This window comes from Pteropus vampyrus, unplaced genomic scaffold, assembly GCF_000151845.1.
Source record: "Pteropus vampyrus isolate Shadow unplaced genomic scaffold, Pvam_2.0 Scaffold147, whole genome shotgun sequence".
Lineage (NCBI taxonomy): Eukaryota > Metazoa > Chordata > Mammalia > Chiroptera > Pteropodidae > Pteropus > Pteropus vampyrus.
The window spans coordinates 2,172,097-2,188,937 of record NW_011888928.1 but is presented as its reverse complement, the minus strand read 5'-3'; the positions used below and the strand labels follow the sequence as shown (position 1 = coordinate 2,188,937).

Genomic DNA, 16,841 nt, shown 5'->3' with positions numbered 1-16,841 from the left:
AAAACGAGGTATGCCTGTAATTACAGTTCCCTCCACATGGAATGCTCAGCTCACAAAACTTTGTGCGCCTGGCTACCTCTCATCATTCAGACATCACCTCAAATGTCACCTCTTCAAATAAGTTGTCCTTGACCTCCCATTCTAAAGGAGCTCCCTAGTCAACCCTTTATCATATCACCATATTTGTCTCCTACAATAACCCTAATCATTATTGGACAGGTCTTGTTTACTAGTTTAACATCCACACTCCTCCTCATCAAAAACAAGAATGTGTGATCCTTGAGAGAAAGGACCTTCTGTCTTGTTACACAATCAGGACCTACAGGTGCTCAACAAATATTAACTTAATTGAAGACTGGTTGAGGAGAAGGAGGGTTGAGCTATATCCTCAAGGATTAGAATGAGGCATGAATAACAGGATGGGGACCAACAGAACAGTTAAAAAGCAGGTAGCTCACACCTATCAGGATGACCACTATCAAAAGAACAGAAGATGAGTGCTGGTGAGGATGTTGAGAAGTTGGAACCACTGAGCACTGTTGGTGAGAATGTAAGATGGTACAGCAACTGTGAAAAAAACTATGGAGGTCCCCCCCCCCAATTAAAAATAGAACTACTATATGATCCGGCTATCCCACTTCTGAGTATATATCCAAAAGATTTCAAAGGAGGACCTTGAAGATATCTGCACAGCCATGTTCATCACAGCATTCTTCACAATAGCTAAGAGGTGGAAGCAATTCAAGTGTCCATCAACGATGAATGGACTTAAAGAGTGGTATAACCATGCAATGGAGTATTATGCAGCCTTAAAAAAGGAAATCCTGTCACATGCTATGACATGAATTATAATGTCCTTGACATTATGCCAAGTGAAATAAGCCAGTCATAAAAGACAAATATTGTATGATCTCACTCATTTAAAGTATCTAGTCAAAATCATAGGTATAGAAAGTAGAAAGGTGGATTCCAAAGGCTAGAGGGAAGGGGGAGAATTAGCATTCAGTGGGTATGCAGTTTCAGTTTGGCAAGATAAAGTTCTAAAGATCTGCTGCACACAGTGTGAATATACCTACTCAACTCTACACTAAAAAATGATTAAGATGGTAAATTTAATAAGTATTTTTTACCATAAAAAAGTGATAAAACATCTATTAATGTGGAAATGTTTCTGGTATGTCATTAAGTGAAAAAGAACCAGTAATAAAACCATGTTACAATTAAAAAAAAAAAAAAAGGAAAGAGCCAAGGAAGTTTCTCGTAAAATGCCAACGCTGGGAATGGGAGGGAAGTGTGGTGGAAAGGCCTGGTGGGACAGTCGGCCGCCTGTAAAGGAAACCCCAGGAAGGCAGGGAAAGCGCGAGGTCTGGGTAGATGGGGTGGAGGGAGACGGGAGAGAGAAGCAGCTTTGGAGGTGAAAAGAGGGGGGCCAGGGTCATACCTTGCGCCTGCATCAGCTGCAGCGCACGGCTGTAGAGCGCGGCGGCCTCGCCGAACTGGCCGTTGCGGAAGCTCTGGTTGCCGGCGGCGCGGAGCCCCTGCACGGAGTCTGAGAGTTTGGGAGCCATCCCGGGGCCAGGCCGGCAAACGCGGGAGCGGGGCGCCGCCGTTCCCGCCACAGAGTCTTGCTTGCGGAAAGGCGTCTGAGCGGAAGGAAAGGCTTTAAGTCCCGGGTCCGACTGCTAACTTGACAGAGAAGGGGCGGGACGGATTGGGACGGGGTGGGGCCTGCGCCAATCGGTGGCCCGTAGCGCCCGGCGCTCTGTGCATAGCGCATGCTCAGTTTGGCGTTTACGTTCCCGTAAGCTATCTCCTTGGTGCTGCGCTGGGCACCTCGGGGTGCTGGAACACAATGGATGAAACAGTGAAAGAAGCCAGGCCTCTGCTCGCATGGCGCTTATATTCTAGTGGAATCTGACAAGGAACTAACTCATGAGCAAAGGAAGAGGATAATTTCATAATGTTTATGAGCACTATGAGGGAAACAAAACACTAATGCATTAGAAAGGGACCGCGTGGGGACCGTTTTAGATGAGTGGGGGTGGGGACAGGCATCTAGGAGGGACTAATAATTGAGCAGACACCTGAAAAGATTTAGGGAATGCTGTTCCAGACAAAGGGATAGCAAATGCAAAGGCACTGGGGCTGGAAACTAACTGGCACCTAGTGTTCTATAGATATTGACTTAATTAATGAATGCACGGATAGATTGGTGGAGGATCTTCACTGAGGGAAACCAGCTTGTCTTCTGCCTCATCTGACTTTATGTCCTGCTTAATAGTCTTTTTTTTTTTTTTTTTTTTTTAGGAGAGGCAACCCTTGGTTGACCTCACAGATTGCAAGGACCTCGTCAGTTTACAATCCCTTATTTTTTACGCCTACAGCACCTGGTCTTCCTAGGTGGTCTCCCATCCAAGTACTAAACAGGCCCAACCCTGCATAGCTTTCCAGATCAGACGGAATCGGGCTTGTTCAGGGTGGCATGGCTGCAGACACACTTTTTTTTAAAATTGCTTGTTGCTACCATCACACGTTAAGTGGTTTCTCTTGCTTCCTAGTATTTGCTTAACGCTCTCCTACCCTGGATTTTTTTTTTCCAAACACCTTTTTGCTTGCCTTGTGGTAATTCGACCTATAGTCAATGCAAACATCATCTCTGAAAGCTTTTCTTGACTACTCCTTCTCCTTCCACTATAGCCCTCCTCTGCTCCTGTTGCCCTTGGGGTTTATCCCTAATTTAGCACGTATCAGTCTGTGATTGTCAGTATACAGTTTTTCCCAAAGAATCTGAGGTCTTCAGAGGCAGGAAGCAGGTCTTCTTTATCTTTGTCTCCCCAAGACCTAATAGGACCTGGCACCCGACATGCATTTATAAAGATTTGCTGACAAAAACCTGGTCTCTGACCCCAGGAATTTAGTTACAATTATTTGTGTAAACTCAACTTAATCAGACTATAAACTTTCTGAAGATTGAGTAGCTGTTCCATCTAAATTCCCTTAGCCCAGCACGGCCCCCACAGAAGATGGAAGAATGAACACCCAACGTGGTGGGGAACCCAGATGAGACACACTGCTGGCTATCTACTCAACAGCCTCCATCTTTGCTTCCAGAAGTCTGAATTTCCCTTGAGATTATCCTGGCCCAGGACATTATTCAGGATTTCTCTAAACTGTCAACTGAAGGTCTGCTGCCAATTAACACCAACAGCAATCTACCATTTGGGGTGCAACAAAGGGGGGACTTCGGTGAAAACAACTCAATTGTGAAACAGCTTGATGTGAGATGGGCTTGGTATGAATCAGCTCTGGTGTTACAGTTCTAGCCAGAGAAACACAGCCTTTTGTAAAAAATGGAAAGTGTGCTCCTAGAAATGGGGAACTGGACTTACACAGAGCAGAGTGCCAGACCCTGGTCATTTCTATACAAATAAGGACTCCACGGCCTCACAATTTGATTGGTCCAAATAGCACTGTCCTGATTGGTCAGAATAGAGAGATACTTTGATTAGTCAGTGAAGATGGCAAAGGAAGCTATAGCTGCACAGCTTGATTAGACTGATAAAGTCAAAGTCCTATTGGTTGAATTTAGATCCTAGAAACTCCTTTATAAGGGTTTGCTCAATCAGCAGGAACACAGTGCAGGAGGCCAGCAGTTCAGTGTGGGTTTTCCTGAACCACAGCGTGGGTGAGAGGCCCCTGTTAACAATGGCTGCTAGGCTCTGTTTATAAATTTGAGCCCAACTAGCTACCAGGATCCTTAACAGGTACACTCATTCTCGAGTTGCCACAATAATCACAATAATCTCATTCTTTTTTGCCAGCGATTGGTCAAGGAGTATGTGACACTGATTTGACCAATGAGATAAAAAGATGTCTGCGGGGTACTTACAGGGAAAGTTTTTCTTCCTTGAAAAGAGGAGAGGTACAGGACTTTGAACTACACTTTTTTGTGCTCTTTCTACTTTGGGTAGTGTTGGGTAAAGGACATGATACCTGGAGGTGTGGTAGTCATTTTGTAACTGAAGCAATAAATGCTCAAGTATGAAAAGCCAACACGCTGAGTAGGACTGGAGGGGAAGGATGACATTAACATTGTTGGCCACTGAATCATCCTAGAATTAATCAACAACAAATACCATTTAAACCACCAGTTACATGTTTTCTTAATTGCTTGCAACTGAACATATTACAAGTGGAATGCCACACAAGTACCCCCTGAACAGTGGAGATGACATTATGTACCTTCTAAAGCTAATGTCAGTCCATCATCTGGAAAAGTCCTGGGAAGGGGACACAGGAGGGGTGTCTGACATTGTGTATTGGTAAATTGACATTGATTTTAAATGTTGAGTACCTACTCATCTATAGGGATGAGTGTGTGGGCACAATGCCAGGTCAGACACAGAATGACCCTTCAAGGAGGAAAAATCCAATGGGCAGCAGATCCTAAACATAAGGTAAAAAGTAGAGTAGTACAGGAAAAGTGCTAGAAGATTTCAGAGGACAGAGGATTGACTTCTTGCAGGAGGGACCTGTAATGGCTTCCTGAACTTTGTAGAAGCTCTCCTTGATCTTACTTCCTCAGAGCTCCCACTGCCATTTGTACAGATCTCTAATAGAACAAAGTGACACTCTTGGGGTAAAACCTTTGCTAGCTGTGTATATGTGAGTCTCAGCTTCCTTACCTGTAAACGGGGAATAAAAATTCTTCATAATGTTGTTTCAAGGATTAAATGACAGTCTAGGATTGTGCCTGGCACATAATAAATCCTCAGTAAATGTTTTCCTCCTGGGTCAGAGGAATGGCTCCACTATCCCGTTTTTAGAATATGGGGTGCCATACCTGGGTGGCCCTGAAAGATGGTTGCTCAGGTGTTAAGTGTCATGTATAGCATATCTTTGGGAAAAGCAGGACTATTAAAATAGTGAAAGGTTGCTCTGGGTAAATTTTCTCCTTTAACTGTCACAGAGGTAAACTGGGTGGCAACTGCCTTTTTCCTAACACTCGTTGGCGGTGGCAACTGAAGAATTACAAATGGCAATCCTTGGAACTGGGGCTCTGACTTTCATGTCCAATCAGAGGGTACACATCAGTGGTTGTCCAGTTTGGTGGTGCAGGCTCTAGAATCAGACTGATTTGGCTTTACATCGTTAAACCTATACTGTTGGCTCTATAACCTTCACCTCTGTGGTCTTATGAGAGTAATAATCGTACTTACCTTATACAGTTGTTTGGAGTATTAAATGGGTTAACATTCGTAAAGTACTGTGAATGTGGTAAGCATTGTATGTTAAATGATACATAAAAATGAAGATGTTGCAGGCTTGATATAAGGATTAAATGAGGTAATAAATGAAAGTAAGTGCATGCAAGAACTTAATAAACATTAGCTATTTTTAAAATCTGCAAACTGACTTATAGGTGAGGCTGTTAAGAGGGTGGGGCAATTTGCCCGCTGATGCTCTGTGACATCCAAGGAGAGGGTATGCGGGGCCCACTCTCCATTTGGAATAAGAATTCAGTTAATACAGCGAGAAAACCACCAATACCTCCAGGAGTTCCTGGAGCAGCACTTTCCAGGAATCGCGTGGAACTTTGCTTATTATCAAGCCGGCGCTTCTCAAGACGCTTCAGCACCTGCCTCTGAGAAGCGGGGGGCCGGGACCACGGCAGAGGTGGGTTCCGGGTGCGGGGACCGAATGTCTTGGGCAAACAGCGTCGCAACCAGATAACATCGTCGAGTCTCGAGCCTGGCTGACCACACTCAGCGTAGCATCCTACTGGACCCCAGACTTTCCTGTCCGCAACCCCGGTGCACGACGTGACGCAGGCCGGGCACCATGTGATCTAGGCCGGGTCCTCGCGGCTCCGCCCAGCTCCCCGCGCCTCGCACCGCTTCCGGTATGGGCGGAAAGCGGAAGTGTGGGAGGGTCTGCGGGGCCGGCACAGGGAGGTCCCGGGGGAGGATGAAGCAGTGAGCGGGTCTGGGCGGCTGCCGGCAGCGCCATGGAGACGGTGCAGCTCAGGAACCCGCCGCGCCGGTGAGGGGCCACTGGTTAATAGGAAAGGGGTGAGGGAGGGGTAGGCGGGAACTGGCGGAGGGAGACATCGGTGTGTGAGCCTCCAGAGGGGAGGGACCTGCGGGGCGAGGTGACCCAGTTGATGGGGCACCTGCTGAATGGGGGACCTCCGGCGGGTGGGGGTCCTGCAAGAGTGGGGCACGCGCGTAGGGAGATGAACGTGGCGTTGTGTAGGGAGACCAAGTGGTGTGGATGGAAGGACATCCTCGGGGATGGGGGACACCAGTGAAGGGAGTAGCTGCTGAGGAACGCGAGGATAACTTAGAGCACCTGCTGAGGGCTGGGGCCACTGGAGCAAGACTGTCTTAGAAGAGACTGGCTGAGGTAGGGGGAATGCTGAAAGAGGATGAGAACCCATGAGGGCTCTGTGTAAGGGATGGATCTGGACAAGCAGAGAGGAAGGCTGGGTGGACTTTCTGAGGGAGGGAGTCCCACCTGACGGGTGCAGTGGCGGGAGGATCTGCTGAGAGGGAAATCTTTGCTCTTAAGGCTGAAGGTGTGCCGAGAAAGGGTGAAAGTCTAGCAGGGATGGGGTTCATGGAGAATAGCATTTAGGAAGATGTTCTTAATAGTGTTCTTACCCTAAGATGATGATGGAGCCTTTCATTCCCGATGTGCAGTGTCTTCCCAGTTTTCCTGACATCCTCAGCCCTTCAAAACTCCACGTTGGAGGGTAGATAAGGAAATATGAGAATATTTTCAAGATGGGCAAATTGAGGACAAGGAGAGTTGAGATACAGACATATGTGTTTTCTTCTTTGCTTTAGGCTGGGTCCTTAGACCAGATTGTGCCCTTTTCAGGCCTCTATTGTTTTGTGAATGTCAACTCCAGATCCTGCAGCTACCTGGAATTGTTTTAAGTCAAAATCAGGGAGGTTGATGAGCCTAGAAAGTCTGAAATCCTGGTTGGTTGCAGTTGTATCATTGATTTGCTCTGAGGTCTATGTCAGTAAGGTCTATATGACTCTGCTACTTCTGGAAAAAAAATACTTGAGATGGTGGGGAGTCATGCTTCTCAGAGGTGCAATATAGTTAGCTTCTGTTTCACAGAGACCTCTGACTTCCTGCAGCAGAATGAGCACTAAAGTAGGAAGTGTTCAGCGTGTGGGAGTGTGGGGCAATGGAGAGAGCGGTGAAGGGAAGGGATTGGCAGCCTGGGCTGCACACTTGGGGTTTGTTTGAAATGCACAAGCATTGCAGAAAGCAAATAGCTGGTTGGGATGGACTCATAATTCACCCTACTGTGGTGTGCTCAGACTGAAATAAGAATGATTATTACACTCATACAGCACTTACTGAATGCCAGACACTGTTCGCAATGCTTTCCATCTCTCCTGTTGAACCATATGAAATTGCTGATATTTTGACCATTTTTAATCTATTAAAATGGTAATTTCATGTGATTCAGCTTATTGACTCTATTGATCCTCATAACAATCATTTGATGTGGTGTGTGGTCTGTATCTCTGTTTTAGAGGCAATAAAACTGAGGCACCGAAAGGTTAGTGATTTGCTGGAGGTCCCACAGTTAGTAAGTGGCAAAACTGGGATTTTAATCCAAGCCATGTGGTCCAAAGTCCATGCTCTTAACTGCCTCACCCTGATGCCTCTCTGGAAGTACCCCTATTGCACATGGCCTTGTATGTACACTGGTTATATTTCTTTTTTAAATACGTTTATTTTGTCTCTGAGGTTTTGGTGTAATTAAAACAAAGATTAAGCATCTGAGTATTGTTTCTACCCTTGCCTTGTGTTGTTTAATCTTGGGCAAAAGAGTAAGGCTTTTGCTTTTTGACACTCATTCCTGTGCCTGTGGATTTTAAAAATGTATTAAATGTGCAAGAAAAGAGCGTTGCAGGGCCAATTCTTAAATGACTAGTGCTTTTATAACAAATGGACTGCCTACTTTGCAGCAGATTAGGTTTATTATTATTCGTATTAGTTTGTTAGAACTGCCTTGTCAGTTTCACAGACTGGGTGATTTAAGCAATAGAAATGTATTTTCTCTCAATTCTAGATACTGGAACTCTGAGATCAAGGTGTCAGCAGGGTTGTTTCTTTTGAGGCCTGTCTCCTTGGTTTGTAGGTGGCCGTCTCCTTCCTATGTCTTCACACTGTTTTCCCTTCGTACCTGTCTGTATCCTCATCTCCTCTTATAAGGACACCAGTCATATCATATTAGGGCCTACCTACCCATATGATCTCATTATACCTTAATTACCCCTTTAAAGGCCCCGTCTCCAAATACAGTTACATTCTGAAGTACTGGAGGGGGGCGGTTAGGACTTCAATATATGAATTTGTGGGAGTAGGAGACATTAATTTTATTATCATTAAAGAAACTTTGTCAATTTATCTTATGTGTTTGTTGTAACCCATATTAAATTCTGTGTGGAAAAAGGGTTAAGTATACATAAATAAAATGAACCTTACAGGAGTCCTAAAATGGGAGAAAGAAGTTTGAGATTTAGCCAAAAAAAGATACAGGTGTCTTTTCAGAAACTTAGATGATACATGTTTCCAACAAGGGATAGCAACCCCAATGCAGGAAATGCTCTTTGTGTTCATAAGTTTGACATTTATGTGTGACTAAGTGAGTGATGATAGATTAAAGTTATTTGCTTATGTAGGAGGTTATAATTTTAAAAAGTGAGTTACCATTAGATAATAGTGTAGCAGAAGGTATAGAGTACATTTCTGGGATGCCAGCCATCCACGTGGCCATCTGCCTTGAGAGAGGTATATCTGCCGGTATTTGGTCCATGGAGGCTGTGTTGTCCAGGCCTATTGGTTTGTGAACAAGCAATGAAACTACCTAGGACCTGGGGAAGTCCCAGCTGAGAGAGTTGAATCATCAGAGTCTGGGTATTGTGGTTATAGTGCTTCTATCATGAAGACTCATGGTATAAAATACCATTAGGTTACTTATCAAAAGATTTTCCATAGAAATCTCATTTGTTGAGAGTCTAATAATACTTTTTAGGGTGCAGTTGTGTTTTATTTTTGAAAACTCAAAGAATGCTGATGAAGATGTATGATTCCTCTTAGTATATTTGTTAGTTCATTTAGCAAATATTTATTGACTACCTCTGGGTTATCAGGCACCAAAGCATTGAATATCCCTTAAGCCCAGACCAAAAACACAAAAAAGCACTTAGATTGTTTTAAAGAAGTATCTGAACAGTCATAAAGTTCTACTTGTCAAAATATTATCAGAGGCTTGCAGCTGTTTCATGGCAGTGGCAGTTTCCTTTGTTATGCTGTGGTCTTCATGTAATTGAAATAGTGAGTTTTGCTTTTGTAAACCACAAAGTCAACACTTCAAAGGAACACATTTGATCTTCCTTTATATAAGCTGTTTATAAAACTTTAATTATACTTGAGGAATGAGGTATTGTCCATTGTTTATATAGTTATAAACTCAGCGCTTCACCGAAAATACCTGATTTATGAGATGTCTATTCTAACTTCTGCGTTCACAGAAATTTCACTTCTGAAGTTTAAAAGGCGTTTCATTTCAGCCCTTTTTGTTTTGAAGCTGGGAGTTTTTCATGATGTCATTGGGATTTAATTTGTAGGACCTTTTGGTTTTTAAAGGTCAGCGTGGTCATTTTGTTATGTAAATTTTCAAGTTCTGGGAATTATTGACATGAGCAATTCTCCATATCTTTAGTACATAGCCTTTGATATTTAGAAAATTCTGTAAGATTGTCCTTTTGAGATCAGTGTTTATTGGTAGGTATATTTGATGTGTTTTAAAAGTTTTATTTGATTGTTTTTTGGGGGGGGTCTTCTGTTTTGTTTTCTCTAGGAAGGTACATATTTGTGTATGTGTAGTGTGTGTGTGTTTTTTAAATTCGAGTCTTTTTTTTTTTTTTTTTTGGTAAAAATTGATATTGTTCAGCTAGTTTTCTTTACAAAGAAATTTCCAGTGTGACTACTTCCATATTTCACCGTTTCCTGAGCTCTCTTTTCTTTGTTGTCCTTTATAGTTTCAGGAAGCCATTGTGTAGAAGATACACACCCACAAATATTACTTAGGAAGCTCCTCCTTTAAGCCTGTAAATAATTTTCAAAGATCTCAGAATTTTAAAAAGAATATTGTTAATTTATAACCTTGTTACAGTTATCTAGCATAATCAGAAAAATCTGAATTATCTAGAAGTTGTAAGCAGCCATATATCTTTGATTTGGGGGACTAGTCAGAGGTATATGGCTGCTCCTGAAAGAGTCTTTGTAATATTGTTTGAAACTCCCAGCTGCCTAGTTATTTTTCACTTTTGATCATCCAAGTCTAAGCATATACTTTCCACTTCCTGTTTCTCTCATACCTGTAGAATCTGTTTTGACAAAATTACCAAACCTTGCTAATGGAGAGCAAGGGTCTTCTGTGTCTTCCTTGGCCTCCAGTCTAAGATCATGTTTCAATTCATAGTTAACCTTACATTAAACCTCTTTTCCAAAGAGACAGTTATACCATTTTAATTCACTGAATCTCAAGATTTAAATGGATTTTACAGGTTATATCTAATGTTTGAATCCACTCTACAGCTTTTCAGCCACATGACGATTCACTTTCTGTTTAAATTCTCCGGTGATGGGGAACTAAGGACTTCTTAAGGCAGTCTAAACCATTTTAGAACTACTTTTTATTGTTAGAAATTTCTTACACCTGTTGAACTGAAGTTTGCCTCTTGGTAGCTCTCCACCGTCTGGTTCTGATTTTGCCTATCAGGGTGACTCAGGACGCATGTAATACTTCCATGGGACAGCCCATCAGTTTCCCTTAAAAGTCTCTTAGCTTACCCTTGTTGTTTACTAGGGAAGATTTTGTAGAGAACTTCCTGAGATGCTCATTTTAAAATAAACAATATATTTTGTGTTCTAGTTGCTAGCAAGTAAAATGTATTTCTTGTTTACATTTCTTCATTCACAGGCAGCTGAAAAAGTTGGATGAAGATAGTTTAACTAAACAACCAGAAGAAGTGTTTGATGTCTTAGAGAAACTTGGAGAAGGGTGAGTGTACAGAAAATAGATGTGGACCAGTAGGCCCCAGTCTTTTCCAGCCCAATATCAGAAGCATATGAACCTTTTTCATGGCAATAATTTGCAAACCTAAGGAGAAAAAGGGGGAATATTGCATATCATCTCTGGGTGGGGTGGGAGGTAAATTTACAGTTTGAAATGTCCTTTTTCTCTTCCCTCTCAGTCACTAATATAGACAGATTTAGTGACTGGTCTTTTTAGCACCAAGGACATCTATTTTTTTTCTCTTGTAGAATCCATGATTTGCATGATTTTTTTCTATTTAATAGACAGCACTACCTAGTTTATACTTCATGTAAACATTTTTTTATTAATTGGACATTTTTATTTGTAGTAGGTGGCTTTTGATTGATATGCAATAAGTGTTTCAATAAAAAAATAGAATTCAGCATTTTAGTTAGTGCAATATTGTGAAATATAGTAAATAAATCAGGGACTATTACTACCTTCCTAGCTTCCTAAGAGATCCAAAATCCCAGATTGGGAATAAGTAGACTTCTTGAAACATAGATTTGTGAATGAGTTGATAAAAATACTGGTTAAATGATATTATGTAATAGCTAGTGGCCATCATTGACTTTTCTGATACAATAAAGATTACATCATAATTTTTTGTGCTTTTACATATCTTTTTAATTTAATCCTTGTGTGTTTATTTATACTCTATACTGGGACATTAAAATAATTAGGGACATCCTTTCTTAAGTTTTGTTGTGAATTTTTGAGTAGATAATCAATTCATATTTAAAATTCAAAAGGCATAAAAGTGTTTATAATGAAAAAAATCTGCTCCCTATCTCTACCTCTTAGCTACTCAGAGGCAGCCAGTATAGCAGTTTTCATGTATCCTTCAGAGATAGTTCGCATAATAAGGAAGTGTCTGTGTGGGTTTTTTTAGTCTCTTGGGAGTACTTCTGGTTTAAGAGAAGGCCTAATATATTAACTTTAAAAAATGTCTATTGTATATTTACTGTATGCTCTCTAAAATCAGGTCTTATATGTCATTAGATTATTTTGGGGTTTAATGTCATTTATGGCAAATATAGATCAATAACAATGTTAAACCCAATCCTGGATTACATAGAATAGGTTTTTCATGGATTGCTTCCTTGGAAAAAACATTAGTCATCATCTTTTTGTAAGTTGGAAAAATACTCTATGGAATCAAGCAAGAAATCCAGCAGAGAAGGGAAGTAAAAGATGACACCATCTGCGCTGCTTAAAGACAAGTGCAAGATTAGACTGAAGACAGCAAGCTGACTTGGTATCATTAAAGGTATGAGAAAATGACAGTCCCTCTACATCTCTTGCCTGCCATTTCAAGCTTTAGCTTAGCATCTTTGTTATTATCCTCAAGGAAATGAGTCTAAGGCCCTTAATCTAACACTGTTCACAGGTTATGCTCTGAATAAGATAAAGAGTGGTAGACATAACTGACTATCTGACTTTAATTTTTTAATGAACGTGTGTTTCGTAATAAGGCATAGATTCTTAAGTCAGACAGACCTGCATGCTCAACTGTTTATTAGTCATAATAAATGAGTGAGCTTGAGCAAATTGCTTAAAATTTTGAAGCTTCATAATCCTCAGCTATAAGTAGGGATATTAGTATCTCCCTAATAGGGTTCTGTTGAGTATTACATGAGATGATGGAGGTATAACATACTTACTTGGCACACAGTAAGTGCTCAGTAAGTGGCAACTTATTTTATTTTTAACTGTATCAACTGAAGCATTTTTCAGATGTTTTCATGTCAAATAAAAGTTAAATCTTAAGTCTTCAAGTTTATTTAGGTGTTCTTGAAGGGAGCTCTGGGTTGATTGGGTTTAGGGAATATCAAAAGAAAACTACAGACTGTCAGGAATATAATATAAGGAAAAACTAAGCTAATTATGATTATTTCTAATTGTATTTTAGATCAGTGGATATCTTCATCTACGGAAATTTCCCTATGAAGATATTACCAGGGAGAAAACAACGCTTCAGATCTTTCTTCCCATGTTATCGCCACATTGTTCTTTTAAAAGATACCACAGATGCTTAGATTTCTGTCATCATGGCTGAATGAACCTGAACAAACCTCATTTAACTAGCAGAATCCTGGAGGAAGACCTTAACTGCACTTACTTTCTAAACACAAACGTCTTCAGTCATTCTGCATTTTAAGGAAATTATGTGGATCTGTGGAACAGTGGAGCCAAAGCTCCAGACCAGGATGACTGGACAGCACTTGGAAAGTGTTTAGAATTAGGGCCTAGTATCTTTTCTCTTCTATTCTACTTAAAGTTTTACACATTGAAGACTCATTTAAATTTTTATTGTAGGATGATAACAAAAATCTCTTGCCCATGGTTTCATAACTAGATTGTGGTAATGTTAAGACTAGCACCTGGAAAATTTGCCCTCAGATACTGTATTATTTCTGTTTTTCTACATTGATTCTCGCCTTGCATGGCCTGTGGGAAACACCTACTTCCCTAACATCTTTGCTCTCTGCCAGTTAACATTCATTGAGTCACTTAGTTTTTATTGTAGGGAATTAGGTCTTAAGGGACTTACCTGTAAGTGAACACAATTACTGAAACCTAAATCCTTCCTCGATTACTGTAAGCACAGTACGTGGAATCATGAATCATGCTCATATGAGCTCTCGGAGTTTTCTTTGCTGTCAGGATAGTATAAGGAGGCATGGAGAGGGTTCTGGTCAAGATTGTTGAGTGAGTACATGTAGAGACCTCTCCTTTCCATTTCAAATACATAAGACTAATGAATGAAAATTAATTTTTTAAATGTAAGGCTACATAGCCAGCTGTGGACCAGAGATAGAAAAGTTATGTATTATAGTAAGATGAGAGTAAAATATGCCTGTCCTTGTCAGGAGATTGCAGGCGGGCTTCCTACGTGAAGTCATGGGCTAGAACAAGGTTCTCCATCTATGAACTAAAGCTGAAATAAATTTGCCTGATCATCACAAGGAAGTATCATGTAACTGGGGCCTGGGAAAAACGGAGAAGTGCTGGTCTGACAGTAGGAACTGGGCCTGGACTGCATTCACGTATTTTATCTTGAGGGGCAAAACCCCTAAACTCCTCATATGAGATCTGGTTTAAATTGTACAGCCTGAAAGACTGGGCTGAGGGAACCATGAAACCATTGTGATGCCATGGAATGCTCTTGATAGTGAGCATTATGTAAAGGAAAATCATTCAAGATAAAAGGAAACCTATACAAGGAAATCTGTCATAAGAAAATCAGCAGACCTAACAAATGGGAAAATTCACACCCAAGGAAGTAGAAATAATGGAGCAGTCTGAAAAGGAATTTAACATTTGTGTTTATCATTTTCAAAAAGATAAAAGGAGAGAATAACATCCTTAAAAGAAGAACATCAGATTATTAGTTTTAACACTTAGCCCCATGAAAAATAAAAAGTTGGGAATCTTAACAATGAAAACTACAATTATTGAAGTTCTAAAAGCTGGATAAATAGGTAAACAGTAAAGTAGACAAGCCGAGAAGAGAATTTGTGAATTGAAAGATAGAAATGAGACCAATCACAAAATAAAGGACAGAGAAATTGGTATTGGAAACCAGGAAAACAACATGGATTGGGGAGGTTCAATAAAGGTCCAATAGGAATTCTAGAAGGAGATATTAGAAAAGATAGAGATAAAGAGATAATAATGCTAAGGATTTTCCAGACTTGAAGACATGTGCCTTCAGATCGAAGATGTTTATGAAGTGCCAAATAAATCAACTCCTTGTTAAATTATAGTAAAGTAGAATGTTAAGGATAAAATGGAAATTTTACAAGCTGCAAAAAGAGATTACCTATGAAAAATGATAATCTGATGATAGCTTACATTTGAGCAACAATAGAAGCTGGAAAACTGCAGAAAAACATGCTGGGGAACGTTGTTGTCAAAGAAGAATTCTATGTCCAGCAAAATTCATTCAAGAATGAAGGTGAAATAAAGACATTTTCACACATACGGGAGTATGTGTGAAGGTGAAATAAAGACATTTTCACACATATGGGAGTATATCAGGAATAACTGGATGAAAGTCACATAATACCCAACTAATGGTGACTAACCAATATGGGCATTTAATGACTAATAATAAATATGGGGCGAGAAACTCCATATGGTTAAATGGCTTGATAATGGTTTAGCATTTATGTTATTCTCATAGTCTCAAGATGGCTGCATTAGTTTCAAGCATCATGCCTCACATGATAGTAACCGAAAGAGGAAAGGAAATGGCAGGTAAAAATGTTTCCTGTGTACTGTTATCTGGGAAGAAAGTCTTTCCTAAAAACCCTGCAGCAGAATTCCCCCCAAATTTCATTGGCCAGTGCTACGTCATACGCTTACGGTGAGTTCAGTCACTGGCGAAAGAAAATAGGAACACTGTGGCTGGCTTAGACCTCCATCCATGCTTTTTCCCCTAGGACCCAGTGCTCGCCACCCTAACAAATCAGAGGGTTATCTTAGGAAGGAAGAAGGGGAAGTGGTTGCCCTTCTCTGGAGAGAAAAAAGGTTTCTGTAATATATAAGGATCATTACACTATTTTACCAATGTAAGAGATTCTGATGGAATGGAAATTTTTATGTGCTCTGAATAGACTTCAAAAAAATTTTATGTTAATTTTCACATTGCAATGATTCTTGAGCATTATTTGGTAGCAAGAGTACCCAGCTACTTTGATATATTAAGTGGCACTGTTATTTTAAATCTTTCCTCACCAAAACAGTATGAAGAAACAGGTGTGTTTGAGAAACATGAAAGATAGTTCACTCATTTTATTTAACTGACAGCCATCCAGGTTTCAATTAAGATAGTCTGTAAAAGGTGATGATATCTCCTTTACCATCACAATTGTCTTGCAAAGCAGTTTGTATTGTCGTTTTACAGATGAGAAAATAGAGGCACAGCAGGGTCTCAGCGATAGCTAATCTGTAGTGGTGGCAGAATCTAAATACCAAATTCTAGGTCTTTAGATTCTAAATCTAATGTCCCAAATTGATTGGCTACATGTACCTTTTATTTATTTTGATAATAAACTTAAGGGAAGATGAAGTAAAAGGCAAAAGGAATTCATTCATATGTGCTCTGTTCATTTGATACTAGCATTTGCAGGAGCTTAGATTTTTAATTTGTTTCCATGATATTTTAAGCATTATCGTAAGTAAGAGGAGCAAGGACTAAAATACCTTGTGTTACTAGAGTAAGCACAAAAAACAGACCTCTACTTTTGTGCCCCAGTATATATGTGGAGAGATGCATATATTCAGATGCACCTGGTTTAAAATCCTGGACTGCCCACTTATCTTTTGTGACCCTTGGGCAAGTCATGTGACTTCTGAGTCTTTTCACATTTACTTGTGAAATAGGGATAATGGCTCCTTCATTGTTTTTAGGAAGAATGAACTGAGATGATGCACAGTTTCTGTCAGACATCAGGCATGCAATTTATGGTAGCTACTATAATCATTTTTATTTCATACTAACACATTCAGTAAAATTTAAATATGACGTTTTTAAGATGCCATTTTGTGGTAGTTCTCTTAATGACATCTTTTCCAAAGTACTTTAGCTATCTCAGTTTTGCAAGTATATATGGGATGTAAATTAGAACTGTGAGTTGCTTGTGTTTTACCACTTTGTATCTCTTGGCTTGCTTTGACTTTAATAAATGTTAAATGTTCT

General features: G+C 40.3%; 2 protein-coding genes and 1 pseudogene across 4 annotated transcripts in view; 1 reads left to right on the top strand and 2 right to left on the bottom strand.

The window, feature by feature from the left end:
• TOMM34 (translocase of outer mitochondrial membrane 34) overlaps positions 1-1,711 on the bottom strand; it is a 16,249-nt gene extending 14,538 nt beyond the window's left edge. Inside the window, exon 1 of one of the 2 annotated variants that reach the window (XM_011369355.2) lies at positions 1,442-1,711. In XM_011369355.2, coding sequence (XP_011367657.1) covers positions 1,442-1,568 — 127 coding nt within the window. In that variant the 5' untranslated portion in view covers positions 1,569-1,711. The remainder of the gene's footprint in view (positions 1-1,441) is intronic. The other variant, XM_011369356.2, reaches the window with a different exon arrangement.
• A 664-nt stretch (positions 1,712-2,375) lies between these two features.
• LOC111745191 lies at positions 2,376-2,494 on the bottom strand (annotated as a pseudogene).
• Positions 2,495-5,895: 3,401 nt separating this feature from the next.
• STK4 (serine/threonine kinase 4) overlaps positions 5,896-16,841 on the top strand; it is an 86,325-nt gene continuing 75,379 nt past the window's right edge. Inside the window, exons 1-4 of one of the 2 annotated variants that reach the window (XM_011369354.2) lie at positions 11,018-11,098; positions 12,272-12,404; positions 13,047-15,095; positions 15,139-15,397. Coding sequence is in view for 1 of the 2 variants with exons in the window: in XM_011369353.2 (XP_011367655.1) it covers positions 6,008-6,042; positions 11,018-11,098 (116 nt within the window). In the remaining variant the exon portion in view is untranslated. Of the gene's footprint in view, positions 6,043-11,017; positions 11,099-12,271; positions 12,405-13,046; positions 15,096-15,138; positions 15,398-16,841 lie in introns of those variants that run through there. The other variant, XM_011369353.2, reaches the window with a different exon arrangement.